The sequence below is a fragment of the Pipistrellus kuhlii genome, unplaced genomic scaffold, assembly GCF_014108245.1.
Source record: "Pipistrellus kuhlii isolate mPipKuh1 unplaced genomic scaffold, mPipKuh1.p scaffold_m20_p_2, whole genome shotgun sequence".
In the NCBI taxonomy this organism is placed as follows: Eukaryota; Metazoa; Chordata; class Mammalia; order Chiroptera; family Vespertilionidae; genus Pipistrellus; species Pipistrellus kuhlii.
The window spans coordinates 47,380,397-47,397,958 of NW_023425515.1; the positions used below are offsets into that span (position 1 = coordinate 47,380,397).

Genomic DNA, 17,562 nt, shown 5'->3' on the forward strand with positions numbered 1-17,562 from the left:
TGACTGTGTTGGTTATGGGGGCACATATGGAAGGAAGGCCGAGTTGGAAAAGCCAGACAAGGCCCCTGTGACTTTCCCAAAGCCCAGCCCACCGCATCTTGCTGATGGGTTTGTCCAGCCAAATAGCAGCAGAAGATGCAGCAAACAGGAGGGGAGGCTGTGTTAAAAAGGCAGGATTGTGAGATTTGCAAGCAGATGGACGGAATTTTAAAAAACTGTCCAATTGCTTATGAACTGTTTTATTGATTGGCGATTTTTCTTCTCTCTCCAAATATAATAGTTGTAAACCTATCTGAGGCCTCGCACAGCGCCCGGAGGTGCCTGGAATAGGGCCTGACACACACCCAGGGCTCCTTAGAAGTGGTTGCCTGGCTGACAGCATCAAATCACAGCAACGGCAGCAGCTCAGGTCTACGGGGCACATCAGCTGCACCCAGGGCTGCAGGAAATGCGGTATGTTCCTCGTCTCATTTAAGCCTGCAACCTCCCTTTAAAGGTAAGTGGTCTCTTTATTCCCGTGTTACAAATGACACCTGGCTGAGCAGAAAGCCACGGTGGCCTGGAGGGAGGCAGAAAGGACCTGGCTCCGGGCTGCTGAGGTTCGGTGAAGACCTTTGGCAGTAAGAGGGCACCAACGAGGGGGCAGAGGAGGCTCCCTGATCTGGGCTGATGAGCAGACAATCCGAGGAATCAGTTCCTGATGCGGTACCAGAACTCCCTACTCTTGTCTCAAAACACCTCAAAATAGCTTCCTGAGTTCTCTCTCTCTTTTACTTTCTACAAATACAGCTGGTTCTCCGGCAGGACCATGTAGGGACCCAGGAATCTCAAGGGCTCAGTTCCCTCCTAAGGTGGAGGTTTGGGTACAACCGGAAGACGGGGGCATTGACCTCCAGAGGCTCAATTGCCGGCCCGCCCGGCCAAAGACACCGGTTGACTCAGCTTCCTCAAACCGTTTCCCCAGGAGTGAATGCTCCCTGGGCCATTCACCTCCAGCGCAGTGAGAGGCCTTGGCAGTGAGAGGCCTTGAGCTTAATTGCCCAAAGCCCTGAACTTTAGATTTCCCCAGAGCAGATCGTTCTCCACACTTCCTCAGGACAGAACCAGGAGGGGTGGGGGCGGGTAGGAGAGGGTGTTGAAGGGCTGGCGGGCGTTGGGAAGGGAAGTAGCTGGGCTGGCATTCAGGCTTCCAGAGCCTGGCAGCTGGGAGGTCCAGGGGAGGCTGGGTGATTCTCAGGATGGATGACGTGGAGGGAGGAGCAGGAGGGTGTGGGTGAGAGGGATGGCTTTAGCTCTGACCTGTGGCCATCTTCCATACAGTGTGATCCGTGGATTAGTCCAGGGCCGTGCCCTGACTCAAGGCCACTCCATCCATAGCTGAGGCGTGGCAAGAGAAGATGAGCTGAACCAGCCAGTCAGATTCTTCTCTTGGTGATTCTAGACTTTGGTCAAACACTAATCCTTCCCCCCACCCCTCACACACACACACACTCCGCCATTCACAGTGCTGACCAGGCAAAGGGCCTGGGGTGAGGTATATATGGGTGATTCACTGTGCCTCCTCTTTCTGAACAGGCCGTGTAAGAACACAGCCTGTGGCTAAGCACTGGCAGGTCTCAACACTGATTTTTAGAACCAAGAAAATCAAGTCATTTTTCTTTTTCTTTCTTTTCTTTGTGGTTTTGTTTGTTTGTTTGTGGGTTTTTTTTGTTTTGTTTTTTGCTTAATTTTCCCCACAAAATTGTATGGTCACATGATGGGACACCTATTTCATCTCATGGCACACATAAACTAATTATCAAATTCTGCAGCACACCCAAAAATGTATTTTTTTGGTGATCTGACAAAAATAGGTATAATTTTGGTTCATTCACACTGGGCAGCTATTGTTGTGCTGGCTGTTGTCATTTTTTTTCATTTGACAATCTAAGGGAAAAGAAATCAGGGCTCCTGACTGTTAGGTAGTGCATGTTTTAAAAATTCTTGTAGCACCCTGGTTGAAAATCACTGGTATAATGTTGTTAGATTTTGCCAAATGCCTTCTCTGGAAGAAAATTGTGTTGGCCCTGGCTGGTTTGGCTCAGTGGATAGAGTGGCAGCCTGCAGACTGAAGGGTCCCAGGTTCGGTTCCGGTCAAGGGTATATACCTTGGTTGTAGGCACATCCCCGGTGGGAGGTGTATGGGAGGCAGCTGGTCGATGTTTCTCTCTCATCGACGTTTCTAGCTCTCTATCTCTCTCCCTTCCTCTCTGTAAAAAATCAATAAAATATATTTTTTTAAAAACAAAAAACATTAAAGGCATGTCTTCTCTTAACCTGAAAATGGAAAGCCTCCATGTGAGTAGAACAACCTGATACATATATTTATCAGAATAACATTTTATTTGAAGGTTGGAAATATTTTATTTCCAGAAGTCAAGGGAAAGGCCTTGAGAAAACTAGAATTTGCTACATAGGAGAAATAGCAATGTATGCACCAAAGTTAAATTATGTTAGAAGTCAAAGAATAAAACTTGGATAGTTTCTCTTTGCTAAAATCAGAGAAATACTTTTTGACTGTACCTATATCTGTAAAAGTTGGGATATTTGGTAGCATTCTATGTACGTGTCTTTGTAACATCTTTAATGCCAGGACATTATGAGAGCTGTGACCTATATTTTAATCTAATTTTGATGTGTATTATTATTAATCTGTATGTGTTTTTTTTTTTAACTTTAGGATCTATCTTTGCAAAAATAAAATACCCCATGAATTTTTAAACAGGGCTTTAACATAGTATCATTTATGGGTATCTTATGTTCTGAATAAATAGAAGTGACTGGTTATCAGTAAAAAAAAAAAATGCTTCTGTCATGAAAATATAATAACTGTGTGTTGATGAGGGCTTTTTGCTCTTTGTATTTAATCAAATTAATTCTCCCAAAATGTCCCAGTTCATTTAGTCCAATTCAAAACAGGAGTCTTGGAATTATAAATTTTATCCATGTTCAAGAATAATATAATCTCTGCTGAGCGACATTAAAGCGACATTCACAACGGCCTCTGCACGTCTGCATTTAGGAGCTCTGACTCGTGCAGCTGCCGTCTCTCAGCAGGCTCCGCGGTAGCCGTCCTGAGGCTAACGGGGGCTCCGGGTCCCAGCCTGCGTGCTGGCTGCGAGAGAGGCTTTGGATGTGTGTCTGGCATTTCCAGCTCCGACTGGGACACGGAAACGGCCTTTGTCCTGCACCAAGACTTGCAGTGCAGGGAGTCCTCCAAACACTCAGGAACTCAGGTGCTCGGTGGCTAACACAATGCCCAGTGTCAGCTGCAGGAAACAGAAAACCCGGTTCCTTTCCTCGCATAACAGGCAGCTCCGATGTGGGCAGTTCGAGGCCGGGGCAGCGATCCCACCTCGCCACCACTGGCGTTCTGTCTGGGCAGCATGTTGGCTGATTGCCTAACAGGTCCAGGGCGGCACCTCAGGGGCCAGCCAGCAGGTCTAGGCTCAAGACAGGAAGAGAGGGACAGAGGGGTGCCAACCGCGTCCTTCCCCGTGTGCCGGGAAGGCAAAAGCTTTTCTAGAAGCTCAGCAGACACCCCCCGACGCCTCCCGGCCAGAATGGTGCATGAAGCCAACCCTGGAAATGAGGGAAGCTGGAAAACTATTTAACTGCCTTGCCCCCCGCGCCCCCCCCCCAAAGTGGAATTTTATAATAAACCCAAAAAAAAGGGAAAGAGCGCTGAAACCGGTTTGGCTCAGTGGATAGAGCGTCGGCCTGGGGACTGAAAGGTCCCGGGTTCGATTCCGGTCAAGGGCATGTACCTTGGTTGCGAGCACATCCCCAGTAGGGGTGTGCAGGAGGCAGCTGATGGATGATTCATCGATATTTCTAACTCTCTATCCCTCTCTCTTCCTCTCTGTAAAAAGTCAATAAAATATATTTTAAAAAAAAAGGGGGGGGGGTAGGGCAAAACAGAGTGAGCACCAAGCACTGCTTCAATTAGCGCCAAAGCTAAAGGGTGGTGAGAATCACCCGCCTTCGCCTCAAGTGTTTCTCTGCCCTCACGCTGTCTCGGCGCGAACCCCCTCACAGGCAGGACCTGGGTCCCCAGCACGCGCGGGAGAGGGCCGGCTTGCTGTTGGCGGTGAGGGTCGCAGGCCGTGGCAGTTCTGCCGCAGAACCCCGGCCCCCACCCCCTCGGCCTCTGTGATGTCACACTGGGACTCTCTCCCCTGCACCGGAGCTGTGGCTTCCCAGGTGGCGGGGGCCATGGGGCGCCTGGAGCCAGCAGGGGCGGGGGAGCCCGGTGGCTCTGATCTCCCCTGGGGGCGCGGGAGGCCCGGCCAGGCCGCTCAGGACCCATGCCATTCCCCTGGTGAAGGAGCCGCAGGCCCGGCCCCAGCGCAGGCCCCGCTGCCCTGGGTGCCCCCCAGCCTGTTCGCCGCCTTCATCGTGGTGCTGCTGCTGGTGCTCAGCGGCCTCTTCTTCGCCTTCCCGTGAGCCTGGCAGGTTCCTTACCGGAGAGGAGGGAGAGGACGGCACAGAGGCGGGGGGAGAGCCGGAGAGAGAAGGGAGAGGATGGCACAGAGGCGGGGGGAGAGCCAGAGAGAGAAGGGAGAGGATGGCACAGAGGCGGGGGGAGAGCCGGAGAGAGAAGGGAGAGGATGGCACAGAGGCGGGGGAAGAGCCGGAGAGAGAAGGGAGAGGACGGCACAGAGGCGGGGGGAGAGCCGGAGAGAGAAGGGAGAGGATGGCACAGAGGCGGGGGGAGAGCAGGAGAGAGAAGCGAGAGGATGGCACAGAGGCTTGGGAAGAGCTGGAGAGAGAAGGGAGAGGACAGCACAGAGGCAGGGGGAGAGCAGGAGAGAGAAGGGAGAGGATGGCACAGAGGCGGGGGGAGAGCCAGAGAGAGAAGGGAGAGGATGGCACAGAGGTGGGGGGAGAGCAGGAGGGGGCCCGGGGAGGGAGGGTGGTCTGGGCAGAGGAAGCCAATGTGCAGAGGCACAGGCGGAGAGGGTGTTGGGTGTGTGGGGGCTGCAGGGGGCTGGCAGGCCTGGGGGCGGCTGGTGGAGCCTCTGTGGACCTGCCAGAAGCCCGTCTATTCGGAGCAGGCTGTGAGGTCACTGGTGCCCGCAGGCAGCTGGACTCAGCCCCGCTCCCGCCTCAGTTGCAGGTGGCTGGCCCAGAACGGGGAGTGGGCCTTTCCCATCATCACGGGGCCCCTCTTTGTCCTCACCTTCGTCAGCCTCGTGTCACTCAACTTCTCAAACCCGGGCATCTTACACCAAGGTGAGGCCTGGGCCCCGGAGAAGGAGGCGGCCCCGCAGGGCTCCTGTGTATCAGGGAGGGTCCCTCGCGGGTCCCGGCCTTTCTCCCGCTGCGGCCTCTGCGCCCTTCACCCTGAGCCCTCGTTGCTTGGGCCCTGCTCCTGGCACTTCGCTCCCCAAGGGGAGGAAAGCCGGGATTCTGGAGGCTTCCCAGTGCCTTGGAGGGGTGGGCCGGGCCAGGCGGGCAGAGGAGCCAGCTCTTCCCGCTCTCCCTCCCTCCTTGCCGCCGAACAAAAGCCTTAAAGCGCCAGTCACGGTTCCAAAGGCCCGAGTTCTTGCAGAATTCCCCTGGGGAAAACCGTCTTTCCCTTTGACTGCCAGCCTCAGTGTGCTCTGCGGGGACGAGGGTTCCCCCTGCCCGCTTCCTCCCCTCCGTTCCGGGGCCCAGCAATGCGGCGGGACCCCCACCAGCCACAGCCCGGTGGGCGGGCCCCGGTGCTGCCCACCCCTCTCCCCGCGCCAGGCTCCAACGAGCAGGGCCCCACGGCGGTGCACGTCATCTCCGTGAACCGCAAGGCCTTCCGCCTGCAGTGGTGCCAGAGGTGCTGCTTCCACCGCCCGCCCCGCACCCACCACTGCGGCTTCTGCAACGTCTGCGTGGAGGTGAGGCCCCTGCGCCGGCCCCGCCCACCCCCGGCCCCCGCCGGCCCCCGCGGACCAGGAGGCTCCCCCTGCAGGGCCAGGGGCAGCTGTGAGACAACTTCAGGGCTGCGAAGGCCGAAGGTGGCAGTGACCCCCGGCCACTCTTTTTTACCTTTTTATAAAAAAAATATACACTTTATTGATTTTTTTTGCAGAGAGGAAGGGAGAGGAGAGAGACAGAGAGCTAGAAACATCCATGAGAGAGAGACATCGACCAGCTGCCTCCTGCACACCCCACACCAGGGATGTGTCTGCAACCAATGTACGTGCCCTTGACCGGAATCGAACCCGGGACCTTTCAGACCCCAGACCGACGCCCCCCGCCACTCTTGGTCACTCATGCAGTCCCCGCCTCGGTGCCTGTGCCTGCGCTGGTCCTGAGGGGCTGGCGCTTGCCTGCACAGGAGCTGACACTCAGGGCCGTCCGTCCACATCTCTGCCGGCCGGCCGGGCAGGCCGGGAGGAAGGGCAGCCCAGCCTATGCCACCCCCCCACCCCCGGCTCCTGCCCTGGGCGTGCTGACAGCAGGTACCCAAGGCCCTCACACTCACACTGGCCCACACCCTGAGCTGAGGGCTTGTCTTTCCCACACGCACAGCCCTCAGAGGCTCACACACGTGCTGCCTCCTGTGGTCCTGCCGGCCGCCCGGCTCTCAGCCTCGTCCCCTGGGTGAGAAAGCAGGGCCCGAGAGGCTCTGGGTCCTGCCTGGAGTTGCCAGCATGAGTTCCACCCGAGACCAGGCAGGCTTTGCTTCCCACGGCCTCCTGACAGGCCCCGGGCGAGCCGCAGCGCCCTCACCAACCCCGGAAAGGCCGGCGAGGGCCGCGGTGGCTGCCTCGGGGACAGGGGAGAAGGCAGTGCCTGGGCCCAGGGCCATGGCGGAGGGCGGGCGGGAAGGGAAGGCTTCCGAGGCAGGGCCCACGGGGAGGACGCGGGGCCAGACCTCCCAGAGGTGAGACCTCGAGGCCGGCCCCTCCCCCGCCCCGCCCAGGACTTTGACCATCACTGCCAGTGGGTCAACAACTGCATCGGCCACCGCAACTTCCGCCGCTTTCTGCTGCTTGTGCTGTCCTTCTGCCTCTACTCCGGCGCCGTGCTGGTCACCTGCCTCATCTTCTTGCTGCGTCCGAGCCAAGAGACCGCTTACATAGACCGGGTCATGGCGTATCCGCCTGGCAGCTGAGCCCACAGGGAGGCCCAGGGAGCGCGGGGACAGCCCGAGGGGTGGAGGGGGTTAGAGGTTAGAGAGAGAAGCTGTGGGGGAAGACCAGTCTGGGACCAAGTGGCGGGGGTGGGCCGGGGAGATGGGCGGGCTGAGGAGCTGCAGGGCCCGGATGGGGCAGCTAGGACGGGGCAGCTGAAGGTGGCCCAGGGGTCGGGGCAGGTTTAGTGGCTGCAGCGCAGGGAGCAGGTGGCTGAGTGGCTGTGGGCGGGCTGATTGGGCGGAGAGGGGCCAGGGGCAGGCCCGGGAGGATGGGAGGACGCCTGCAGCTCTGCTCCTTAGCCGGTGCCCAGCATCCTGGTGGCCGTGCCCGCCGCCGGCTTCCTGGCACCGCTGTGCCTGCTGCTGCTGATCCTGGCCATGTCCGTGAGCGCGGCCGAGCGCTCCTGCGAGGGCAAGGTAGGCGGGCCGCGGGGGTCACCCTGCCTCTGGGCACCGCCCCTCTCCTTCTCCACTGCCCTGGGCACTGGCGGCCTGGCTGCCCTCGAGGACGCCTCGTTAGCCCTTCCAGACCCAGCGTGAGCTCAGATCTCCCCTGGGTGGTCACTCTCCCTCCAGCGTGCACCGCTAGTGCCTACTGTGTGCCCCTGGCGCCTACTGTGTGCCGGGCCGCGGGTACGTTCTTTGGGCGGGAGGCGCACAGGGAGTCAGGCTGTATCTGGCGCTTATGCTGAAATCAGAGTAACGCCTGCCAGACGCCTGTGACCACGCTGAGGGCCTGTCCCGGAGTGGGTAGCAGACTCAGAGGCCACCGTGGTGCGGGGAGGAGCACCCCTCGGTGGATTTGATGGGCAGAAGACAGGGGAGCGCATTGCTGGTGAGGGACCAGCTGGCAAAAAGGCAGGGGAGCCTGACGGTGGCCGGGATGAGGACAGGATGGTGAAGAAATTGCCTTTTGTTTTATTTGATTATGTTTTTATTGATTTCACAGAGAGAAAGGAGGAGAGAGAGAAACATCAATGATGAGAGAGAATCATGGATGGGCTGCCTCCTGCACACCAACCCTAGTATGTGCCTTGATCCTGAATTGAACTCCAACCTCCTGGTTTATAGGTCCACGTTCAACTACTGGGCTGCAAAGGCCAGGCAAGAAATAGTCAATTGGAGCAGGAGAGGGCACAGAAGCCAAGCCAGATTTTTTTTTATTTTTTTATTTTTTTAAAATATATTTTATTGATTTTTTTCTTACAGAGAGGAAGGGAGAGAGATAGAGAGCTAGAAACGTCGATGAGAGAGAAACATCGACCAGCTGCCTCTTGCACACCCCCCACCGGGGATGGGCCTGAAACCAATGTACATGCCCCTGACCGGAATCGAACCTGGGACCTTTCAGTCCACTGAGCCAAACCGGTTTCAGCTCAAGCCAGATTTAAAAGGCTCAGCACGTCAGGTGGAGAGTTTGGTCTCAATGCAGTGGAATCCTGGAAGCCGTGATAGGATTCTCTTTCTAAACATACAAATACCTGCAGTCCTCTAACCAGACCCCATAACCAAGATTTAGAACATTTTTATCAACCCCCTCCCCCCAAATTCCCTCATGGCCTTTTTCATTCCGTTTTTCTCTTTGCCAACCTGGTACCCACTGATCTGTATTCTATCCCTATAGTTTTTTCTTTTCCAGAATCCCATATAAATGGAAACAAAGCCTTTTGAGTCTGGCTTTTTTCACTTAGCATAATGCATTTGAGAGCTGTCTATGTTATTATTCATATCAGTAGTTTTTTTTCCTTTTTGTTGCTGTGTACTATTCCATCATGTGGATGTACCACAGCTTGTTTATTCGTTCACCATTGCCAAATTGTCTTCCAAATGGCTGTTCCATTCTGCATTTCCAAAGCAGTGCAGGAGAATCTCAGTTGTTCTTCATCCTCACTAACATTTGGCATTGTCGGATTTGTGTGTGGTGTGTGTGTGTGTGTGTGTGTGTGTGTGTGTGGTGTGTGGGTGTGTGTGTTTTCATTTTAGCTAATTTAACAAATGTGTAGAAGTATATCATTGTAGTTTTAATTTGTATTTTTATAATGACTAATGATGTTGGGCATTTTCTAATGTTCTTATTTGCCATATGAATGTGTTTGGTTAAAAGTCTGCTATAATCTTTTGTCCATTAAAATATTAGATTGTATTTGAACTATTTAATTTTAAGAGTTCTTTATACAGTCTAGATTTAAATATTTTCTCCCACTCTGTGGCTTGTCATCTCATTTTCTTTTTTATTTTTATTTACTTTTAAAAAAATTATTTTCTTAATAGTATTTTAATTTTTAAAAATATATATATATATTTTGTTGATTTTTTACAGAGAGGAAGGGAGAGGGACAGAGAGCTAGAAACAACAATGAGAGAGAAACATTGACCAGCTGCCTCCTGCACGCCCCCTACTGGGGATGTGCCGGCAACCAATGTACATGCCCTTGACCAGAATCGAACCAGGAACTTTCCAGTCCGCAGACCGATGCTCTATCCACTGAGCCAAACCGGTTTCGGCGTATTTTAAATTTTTATGAAGTACATGATCGGATGTTTTTTCATGGATTGTGCTTTTTGATGCTGTAATTAAGAAATATTCACTTAACCCCAAATCACAAGGTTTAAAAAAAAGTTTTCTTTTAGAAGTGTTATAGTTTTAGAATTTATAATTAGGCCTACAATTCATTTTGGGTTAAATTTTGTATGTGATACAAGGTAGGGATCAAGATTAATTTTTTTGCATATGGGTTTTTCCAGCACCATTTGTTTAAAAGACTACCTTGCTTCCATTGAGTTGCTTTTGCACCTTTGACAAAATTCAACTGGCCTATAGGTATGGGTATACTTGAGGATCTCTATTCTTTTGCTAGTATCACACTATTTTGACTATTAGCTTTATATTAAAGTTAAATAGTTCTGGAATCACACATTGTGAGTTCTTCAGCTTTGTTCTTTTTTAAAGTTCTCTTGGCTATTGGTTCCTTTGATTTTCCACATAATTCTTATTTTTATGTATTTTTTATTGATTTCAGAGAGTTTTAAAAAAATACGTATTTTTTATTGATTTCAGAGAGGAAGGGAGAGAAGGAGATAGAAGCATCAATGATGAGAGAGAATCACTGACTGGCTGCCTCCTGCATGCCCCCCACTGGGGATCCAGCCATGACCGGCAACCCAGCATATGTCCTGGCTGGGAATTGAACCATGAGCTCCTGGTTCATAGGTTGATGTTCAACCACTGAGCCACACCAGCTAGGCGGCCACATAATTTTTAGAATCTGCTTGTCAATTCCTACAAAAATGTTTGCTGATATTTTTATTTGGATTGTGTTGAACCTGCTTTTGAATTCATGAACATGGTGTACCTCCCCATTTATTTACGTCTTCTTTGACTTCTTTCATTAGTGTTTTTCAGTTTTCTATGTATAGATCTTGCATATACTATGCTAGATTTTTTTTCTGTTTCCTGTTTTTGTGCTTTTATAACTTTTTTTTTACTGTAAAATAAGTATATATTTTAAAGAAATTAAAGATTGAATCAATGTGGCATTCTAGAACTCAAAATACCACAGTTTAACAGGAGATGAATGGTGAAATTCTACAATAATTATTGTTGATATTTTCATTGCAGTTCCATCAGATTAGTTACATCTTTATTCTGTTGATATTCTTATTCAAATTTGTGCTGTTTTCTGTATTTGTGTTCTTCAACATCTTTCAATAATCCTATCTAAAAGAGTAGTATGCAAATTGACTGTCACTCCAACACACAAGATGGCTGCCCCCATGTGGTCAAAGATGGCCACCACAAGATGATCGGCAGTGGAGGGCAGTTGTGGGTGATCAGGCCAACAGGGGAGGCCGGTTGGGACAGACCAGGGCTGCAAGGGAGGGCAGTTGGGAGGGACCCAAGCCTGCAGGGGAGGGCAGTTGGGGGCAACCAGGCCAGCAGGAGAGGGCAATTGGGGTCAACCAGGCCAGCAGGAGAGCAGTTAGGCATTGATCAGGCTGGCAGAGGAGTGGTTAGGGGGTGATTAGGCTGGCAGGCAGAAGCAGTTAGGGGCAATCAGGCGGGCAGGCAGGCAGGCAGGCGAGTGGTTGGGAGCCAGCAGTCCTGGATTGTGAGAGGGATGTCCGACTGCTCGTTTAGGCCTGATCCTGGGCCTAAATGAGCAGTCGGACATCCTCAAGGGGTCCCAGATTGGAGAGGGTGCAGGCTGGTCTGAGGGACACTCCTCCCCTGTGCATGTATTTCATGCACTGGGCCTCTGCTTTTATACGTAATAGGCTTGCATCTTTTGTTAAATATTTTTCTAGCTACTTTATAATGCTTTTTTTTTTTTTTACAAAGTTTTACTTTCTATTAGCTAGATACAATTTTTAATCTTTTAAAATATTTTTTATTAATTTTTAGAGAGGAAGGGAGAAGAAGAGAGAGAGAGAAACATCAATGATGATAGAGAATCATTGATTAGCTGTCTCCGGCATGCCCCCTACTGGAAATTGAGCCCAAAAACCAGGCATATGCCCTTGACTGTACTTGAACCTGGGACCTTCAGTCCATAGGCAGATGCTCTATCCACTGAGCCAAACCAGTGAGGGCGCAATTGTCAGTCTTAAATGAGATTAAATTTTTACTTTTGCATCTAACAACCTTACAGAATTTTCTTTCCCCACCCCCTTTTAAAATTAAATTTATTTGCCTGACATTGGTTAATATGATCATACTAGAGGCTTGGTGCACAAGATTTGTGCATGGGAGGGGGTGTGTACCTCAGCCCAGCCTGCACCCTCTCCAATCTGGGACCTCTCGAGGGATGTCCGACTGCCCATTTAGGCCTGATTCTAGTGAGATTGGGCCTAAGTGGGAAGTTGGACGTCCCTCTCACAATCCAAAACAGCTGGCTCCCAACTGCTCACCTGCCTGCCAGCCTGATCACCTCCAACCACTCCTCTGCCAGCCTGATAGAGGACTAACTGCTCCCCTGCCAGCCCAATTACCCCTAACTGCCCTTCCCTGCTGGCCTGGGTGCCCTAACTGTCCTTCCCTGCAGGCCTGGTCCCCCTCCCCCCAAAACTGCCCTCCCCTGCAGGCCTTGTCCCTTCCAATTTCCCTCCTCTGCAGGCCTGGTCCCTCCCAACTGTCCTTCCCTGTAGGCCTGGTTGCTCCCAAGCCCTCCCTTGCAGGCCTGGTTGCCCCTAACTGCCCTCCCCTGCAGACTTGATCATCTGCAACTGCACTCCCCTGCCAGCCATCTTGTGTCCACATGGGGGTGGCCATCTTTGACCACATGGGGGTGGCCATTTGTGTGTTGTAATAATGGTCAATTTGCATATTACGTTTTCATTATATAGGACAGGTTTCAGGTGTGGGTTTTCATGTTACCAGATTTGTGTATTGTACTGTGTGCCTGCCACCCAAAGTCAAGTATCCCATCATCATATATTAGGATCCCTTTCAACTCCCACTCCCTTCTTTCTGGCAATCACCACACTGCTGTTTATATTCATGAGTTTCAGTTTTATATCCCATATATGAGTAAAATCATATGTTTCGTAGCTTTTTCTGATTGACTAATTTTACATAGTATAATATTCTCAAAATTTATCCATGTTGTTCTAAGAGGCAGTATTTCATCTTTTCTTATGGCAGAGTAATATTCTGCTGTGTATATGTACCACGTCTTTTTTTATCCAGCCCTCTCTCATAGGACACTTTGGTTATTTCCATTTCCATGTCGTGGCCACCATGAATCATTCTGCAATGAACACAGGGGTGCATATATATTTGCAAATACATGAATTTTAGTTTTTCGGGTATATACCCAGGAGAGAGATTGCTGGGTCGGTGAGAGCTCTGTTCTTAATTTTTTGAGGAATCACCAGATTGCTTTACATAGTGGTTGTACCAGCCTACAGTCCCACCAGCAGTGAATGAGGTTCCCTTTTCTCTGCAACTTCTCCCAACACTTTGCTATTGCTTGTCTTGTTGATCATGGCCACTCTAACAGGTGTGAGGTGGTAGCTCATTGTAGTTTTGATTTGCATTTCCTTAATTGCAAATAAGGTTGACATTTTTTCATATATTTATTGGCTGTTAGTATGCCTTCTTGGGAGAAGTGTATTTTCAGAGCTTCTGCCTACATTTTAAAACAAATATATTTTATTGATTTTTTACAGAGAGGCTGGGAGAGGAACAGAGAGCTAGGAACATCGACGAAAGAGAAACATCGATCAGCTACCTCCTGCACACCCCCTACTTGGGATGTGCCGGCAACCAAGGCACATGCCCTTGACCGGAATCAAACTTGGGACCTCTCGGTCCGCAGGCCGATACTCTATCCTCTGAGCCAAATCAGTTAGGACTTCTGCCCACTTTTTTGATTGGGTTATTTGGTGTTGAGTTTAATGAGTTCTTTATATATTTTAGAAATTAAACCTTTGTCAGAGCTACTGTTTGCAAATAACATCTCCCATCTGGTTGCTGCCTCTTTGCTTTGTTGTCAGTTTCTTTTGCTGTGCAGAAGCTTCTTAGTTTGATATAGTCCCATTCATTTATTTTTGCCTTTACTTCCCTTGCCTTTGGGGTCAAGCTCATAAAATATTCTCTACAACCAAGGTGCATAAGTTTGGTACCTATATTTTTTTCTATGTAATTTGTTGTTTAGAATCTTATACTTAAGTCATTTATATATATATATATATATATATATATATATATATATATATATATATATTGATTTTGTACAGAGAGGAAGGGAGAGAGATAGAGAGTTAGAAACATCGATGAGAGAGAGTCATCGACCAGCTGCCTCTTGCACACCCCCTACTGGGGATATGCCCGCAACCAAGGTACATGCCCTTGACCGGAATCGAACCCGGGACCCTTCAGTCCCCAAGCCGACGCTCTATCCATTGAGCCAAACCGGTCTTGGCCTTATACTTAAGTCATTTTGAATTAACGTTTGTATGTGCGACAAACTGTAATCTAGTTTCATTCTTTTGCATGTGGCTTTCCAGTTTCCCCAGTGCCATTTATTGAAGAGATTGTATTTACTCCATTGTGTGTTTCTGGCTCCATTGTCAAAAATTATCTGTCCATATACGTGTGGTTTTATAGCTGGGCTCTCTATTCTGTCCCACTGATCTGTGTGTCTGTTTCTCTGCCAATACCATGATGTTTTGATGAGCATTGCTCTGTAGTATAATTTGAAGTCAGGTAGCATGATACCTCTAGCATTGTTTTTTGTTTTTATTTTATCCTCAGGAATTCTTTGGCTATCATTGTGTGTGTGTGTGTGTGTGTGTGTGTGTGTGTGTGGTTCCATACAAATCTGATGATTTCTCATTATATTTATTTAAAAAATGACATTGGGATTTCGATGGGAATTGTTCTTAATCTCCTAATTGCATGCTTCATTTCCAGGAATTCTGATTGGTTCCTTTTTAAAGTTTCAACCTATTTTGTAAAGTACTTGTTTTGTTTTCTGAGTGCATTGACTTGCCTGTCTATATTTTCTTGCTTCTTGTTGAGTATTTTTCAGAACTACAATCTTGAAATCTGTTGTTTATATCACATATTTCTATGTGTACCAGCTTGGTTTCTGGGGACTTTTCATTTTCTTTCTGATCATCTTTGCTCTTCTCCTTTGTCTACCCTGTTTCCCCGAAAATAAGACAGTGTCTTATATTAATTTTTTCTCCCAAAGTTGCGCTAGGTCTTATTTTCAGGGGATGTCTTATCTTTCCATGTGCTAGGTCTTATTTTCGGAGGATGTCTTATTTTCGGGGAAACACGGTAGGCATGTATATCTGTCTATATTAATGGGCATACATAGCAGCTTCCTCTGAAGAGGTCTTTCTACTATTTTCCAGTAGGTGGTGCTGAATTGCAAGATTTATTTGCCTCTGTGACTTCTCAGACTCGACCTCCCTGGCTTCCCCAGAACAGGAAAGCTGCCCTTCTTGGGGGTGGGGTTTGTTTTAGCTTCACTATAACGGCAGCCCCTGACCTCCATGGGTCCTACTCCAAGCACCCCACCTGGTTCAGTCACAGAGGGAAACACTGGTTCTACTGCAACAACTCTTGGTTTGCAGACAGTGTGCTCCTTGGGCTTCTGGAGGTGACTTTTGGGAGTCCAAGTGGTGGCAGGGCTCTGTGGTTGCATTTCTTGCCTGAAACACCACCGCCCAGCCCAGTAGTGGAGAGCCGCATGGTAGAGCCCTGGGCTGGGTCAGATGTCTGCTGGCTCAGTCACTGTTAGTTCCACCTGCCCTGCCGGACAGCCCCTCCCCCCCAACTCTCTGCGCCTCCTGTCTGAAGGAAGTGCCTGCTCCCACGGCTTCCTCCACTCTCCAGGCCACGCCAGGAGCTCCTGGCGACAGGGCTGCACCTGTGGGCTATCTACACTCTCCTCCCTTCTCATCTTCCGTTTACGTCTTCCTGGTTGCCCACCTTTAGATGTTTCAATGCGCAGTTCTCTCGGGCATGCTTTTGTGTTGAGCAGGGAATTCCTTGTTGAATTATAGTTGATTCACTTGCTGACATTTCAGGGGTAAAGGCCAAGGGGATCTCTCATGCCACCATTCCTCTGACCTGCTTTTATAACTTAATTTTTTTTCTCATTTCCACTTGTTTACTATTACAGTCATGCATCACTCAACTATAAGAAATGCATCATAAGCAATGTTGTTGTTGTACAAACATCATAAGAGTGCACTTACACAAACCTATGTGGTCTAGCCCACTACACGCCTTGGACACATGGTATGTACAGCTTATCACTCCTAGGCTTCAAGCTACACAGCATGCTACTGCACTGAATAGTGTGGAGAGTGGTGATGTGTTGCTCTGTGATGTTACAATGGCTATAACCTCACCAGGTGGGAGGGATTTCTCAGCTCCGTTATAAGCTAGGTGGGACCACCACTGTATATGCTGTCTGCCATTGACCAAATGTATTAGCTGGTGCATGGCCACATGGTCCTTACGTGGTGCAGGACAGCGGATTTCTGTGTGCTGGTCTTGAATCTTATAATTTTGCTGGACTCTCTTGTTAATTCTCATAGCTCTTTTGGTTGATTCTACATAGAAAACCATGTTATCTGTAAATAAGGACAGTTTTATTTCTTCCTTTCCAACATCATGTCTGTATTTCTTTCTCTGCACTGCCTTGAACTCCCAGGACGGTGTGGAGGAGGAGTGGTAAAAGTGAGCACTCTTGCCACGGGATTCCTTCCGAACAATGACTTCCAAAGACTGTTTCAGGAAGAGCGTAGTGTGCCGCTGTAAAGAGGGAGGAGCTAGAGTTACTGAGACAGCTGAAAAGACAGAGGAACCCTCTTTGCCCACCACTTCCCATCCTTCCAGCCACCGCTCAATCCTCTCCACCCACATGTGGTTCCCAGCCCACCTGTGGCTCTTCTGCTCAGCCCTTCCTTATTAACCCCATGGGGTCTGCCTGTTTTCTCTCCCAAGCTTCTGTCCATCATTTCAGCCTCTTTGGGGGCAGCATTCTCCCGTCCTACCTCCTGTGGCTTGCCCTTCCTCCACTGCTCAGAACGCTCCCTCTCCCCCCAGCCCCCCTCATCCAGGATCGTCAGCCTAAGAAACCTAAACGTGGTTTGCGCTCTGTGGCTCACCAGGCAGGGCTCCTTCCCATGACCCGCAGGCCCCATTCCTGTGACACACCTTGCTCAGTGCTTAATGGCCAGGGCCCTGGAGCCAGGGCACATAAACTCAAACCACAGGCTCTCTAACGTGCCAGCAGGGAGATTGTGGGTAATTACTTAGCCGCCTGGTGCCTCATGGGTTCATACGCATAAGGCACAGACCTGTGGCTGGGACAGTGCTGTATACGCTGGTATCATTGTCACCACTCCTTCCCATCACCACTTACACGTGTTCACGTCTCTCTCGTCTTAAAAAGCAAAGCAAAACCCTCCCTTAACATCACAGGCGCTCACTCCACCTGCCGTACTCTCCCCTCCAGCTCAGCCCTCTGTCCTGGACGAGTTGTCAGCGCTCATTGGTGCCATTTTTTCGCTATCCTTGGCCCCGCCTCTTAGCGTCACATGGATGCTGCCCTCTCCACGTGGCCAGAGCGGGCAGGCAGCCCTCAGACTAAATCTTTCCAGACCCCACTCAGCAGCACTTGCAACTGCACACACCTGCGGCGGCCCCTCCCCAGCCTCTCTGGCCCAGCTGCCGCTCTGCCTGCGCCTTGCAGTCTGGGCCTGTGCCTGCTCTTCCACCCGCACCGCGCCTGAAACATTGCCGAGGCCCCAAAATATTTATGAATAGATGAGAGAACCTACAAGCAAAGGGATTAACAGTGCTTTGGAAGAGAAGGCGAGAGAGGGGGAAAGGCCTGATGCCCCCCTGGGTGATGGGGAGAGAGCCCAGGCAGCAGGGA

At 50.3% G+C, this 17,562-nt stretch overlaps 1 protein-coding gene and 1 non-coding gene across 2 annotated transcripts in view; one reads left to right on the plus strand and one right to left on the minus strand.

Annotated features, from left to right (window-relative positions):
• Positions 1 to 448: 448 nt before the first annotated feature.
• Positions 449 to 17,562, plus strand: part of ZDHHC19 (zinc finger DHHC-type palmitoyltransferase 19) — a 31,354-nt gene continuing 14,240 nt past the window's right edge. Inside the window, 7 exon segments of the mRNA XM_045585219.1 lie at positions 449 to 453; positions 4,243 to 4,375; positions 4,378 to 4,481; positions 5,153 to 5,274; positions 5,776 to 5,915; positions 6,947 to 7,119; positions 7,471 to 7,576. Of these exon segments, the coding sequence (XP_045441175.1) occupies positions 449 to 453; positions 4,243 to 4,375; positions 4,378 to 4,481; positions 5,153 to 5,274; positions 5,776 to 5,915; positions 6,947 to 7,119; positions 7,471 to 7,576 (783 nt within the window).
• Positions 1,486 to 1,616, minus strand: LOC118725153. Its single transcript, XR_004989893.1, has one exon. It is a non-coding gene; the product is annotated as a small nucleolar RNA SNORA51 (small nucleolar RNA).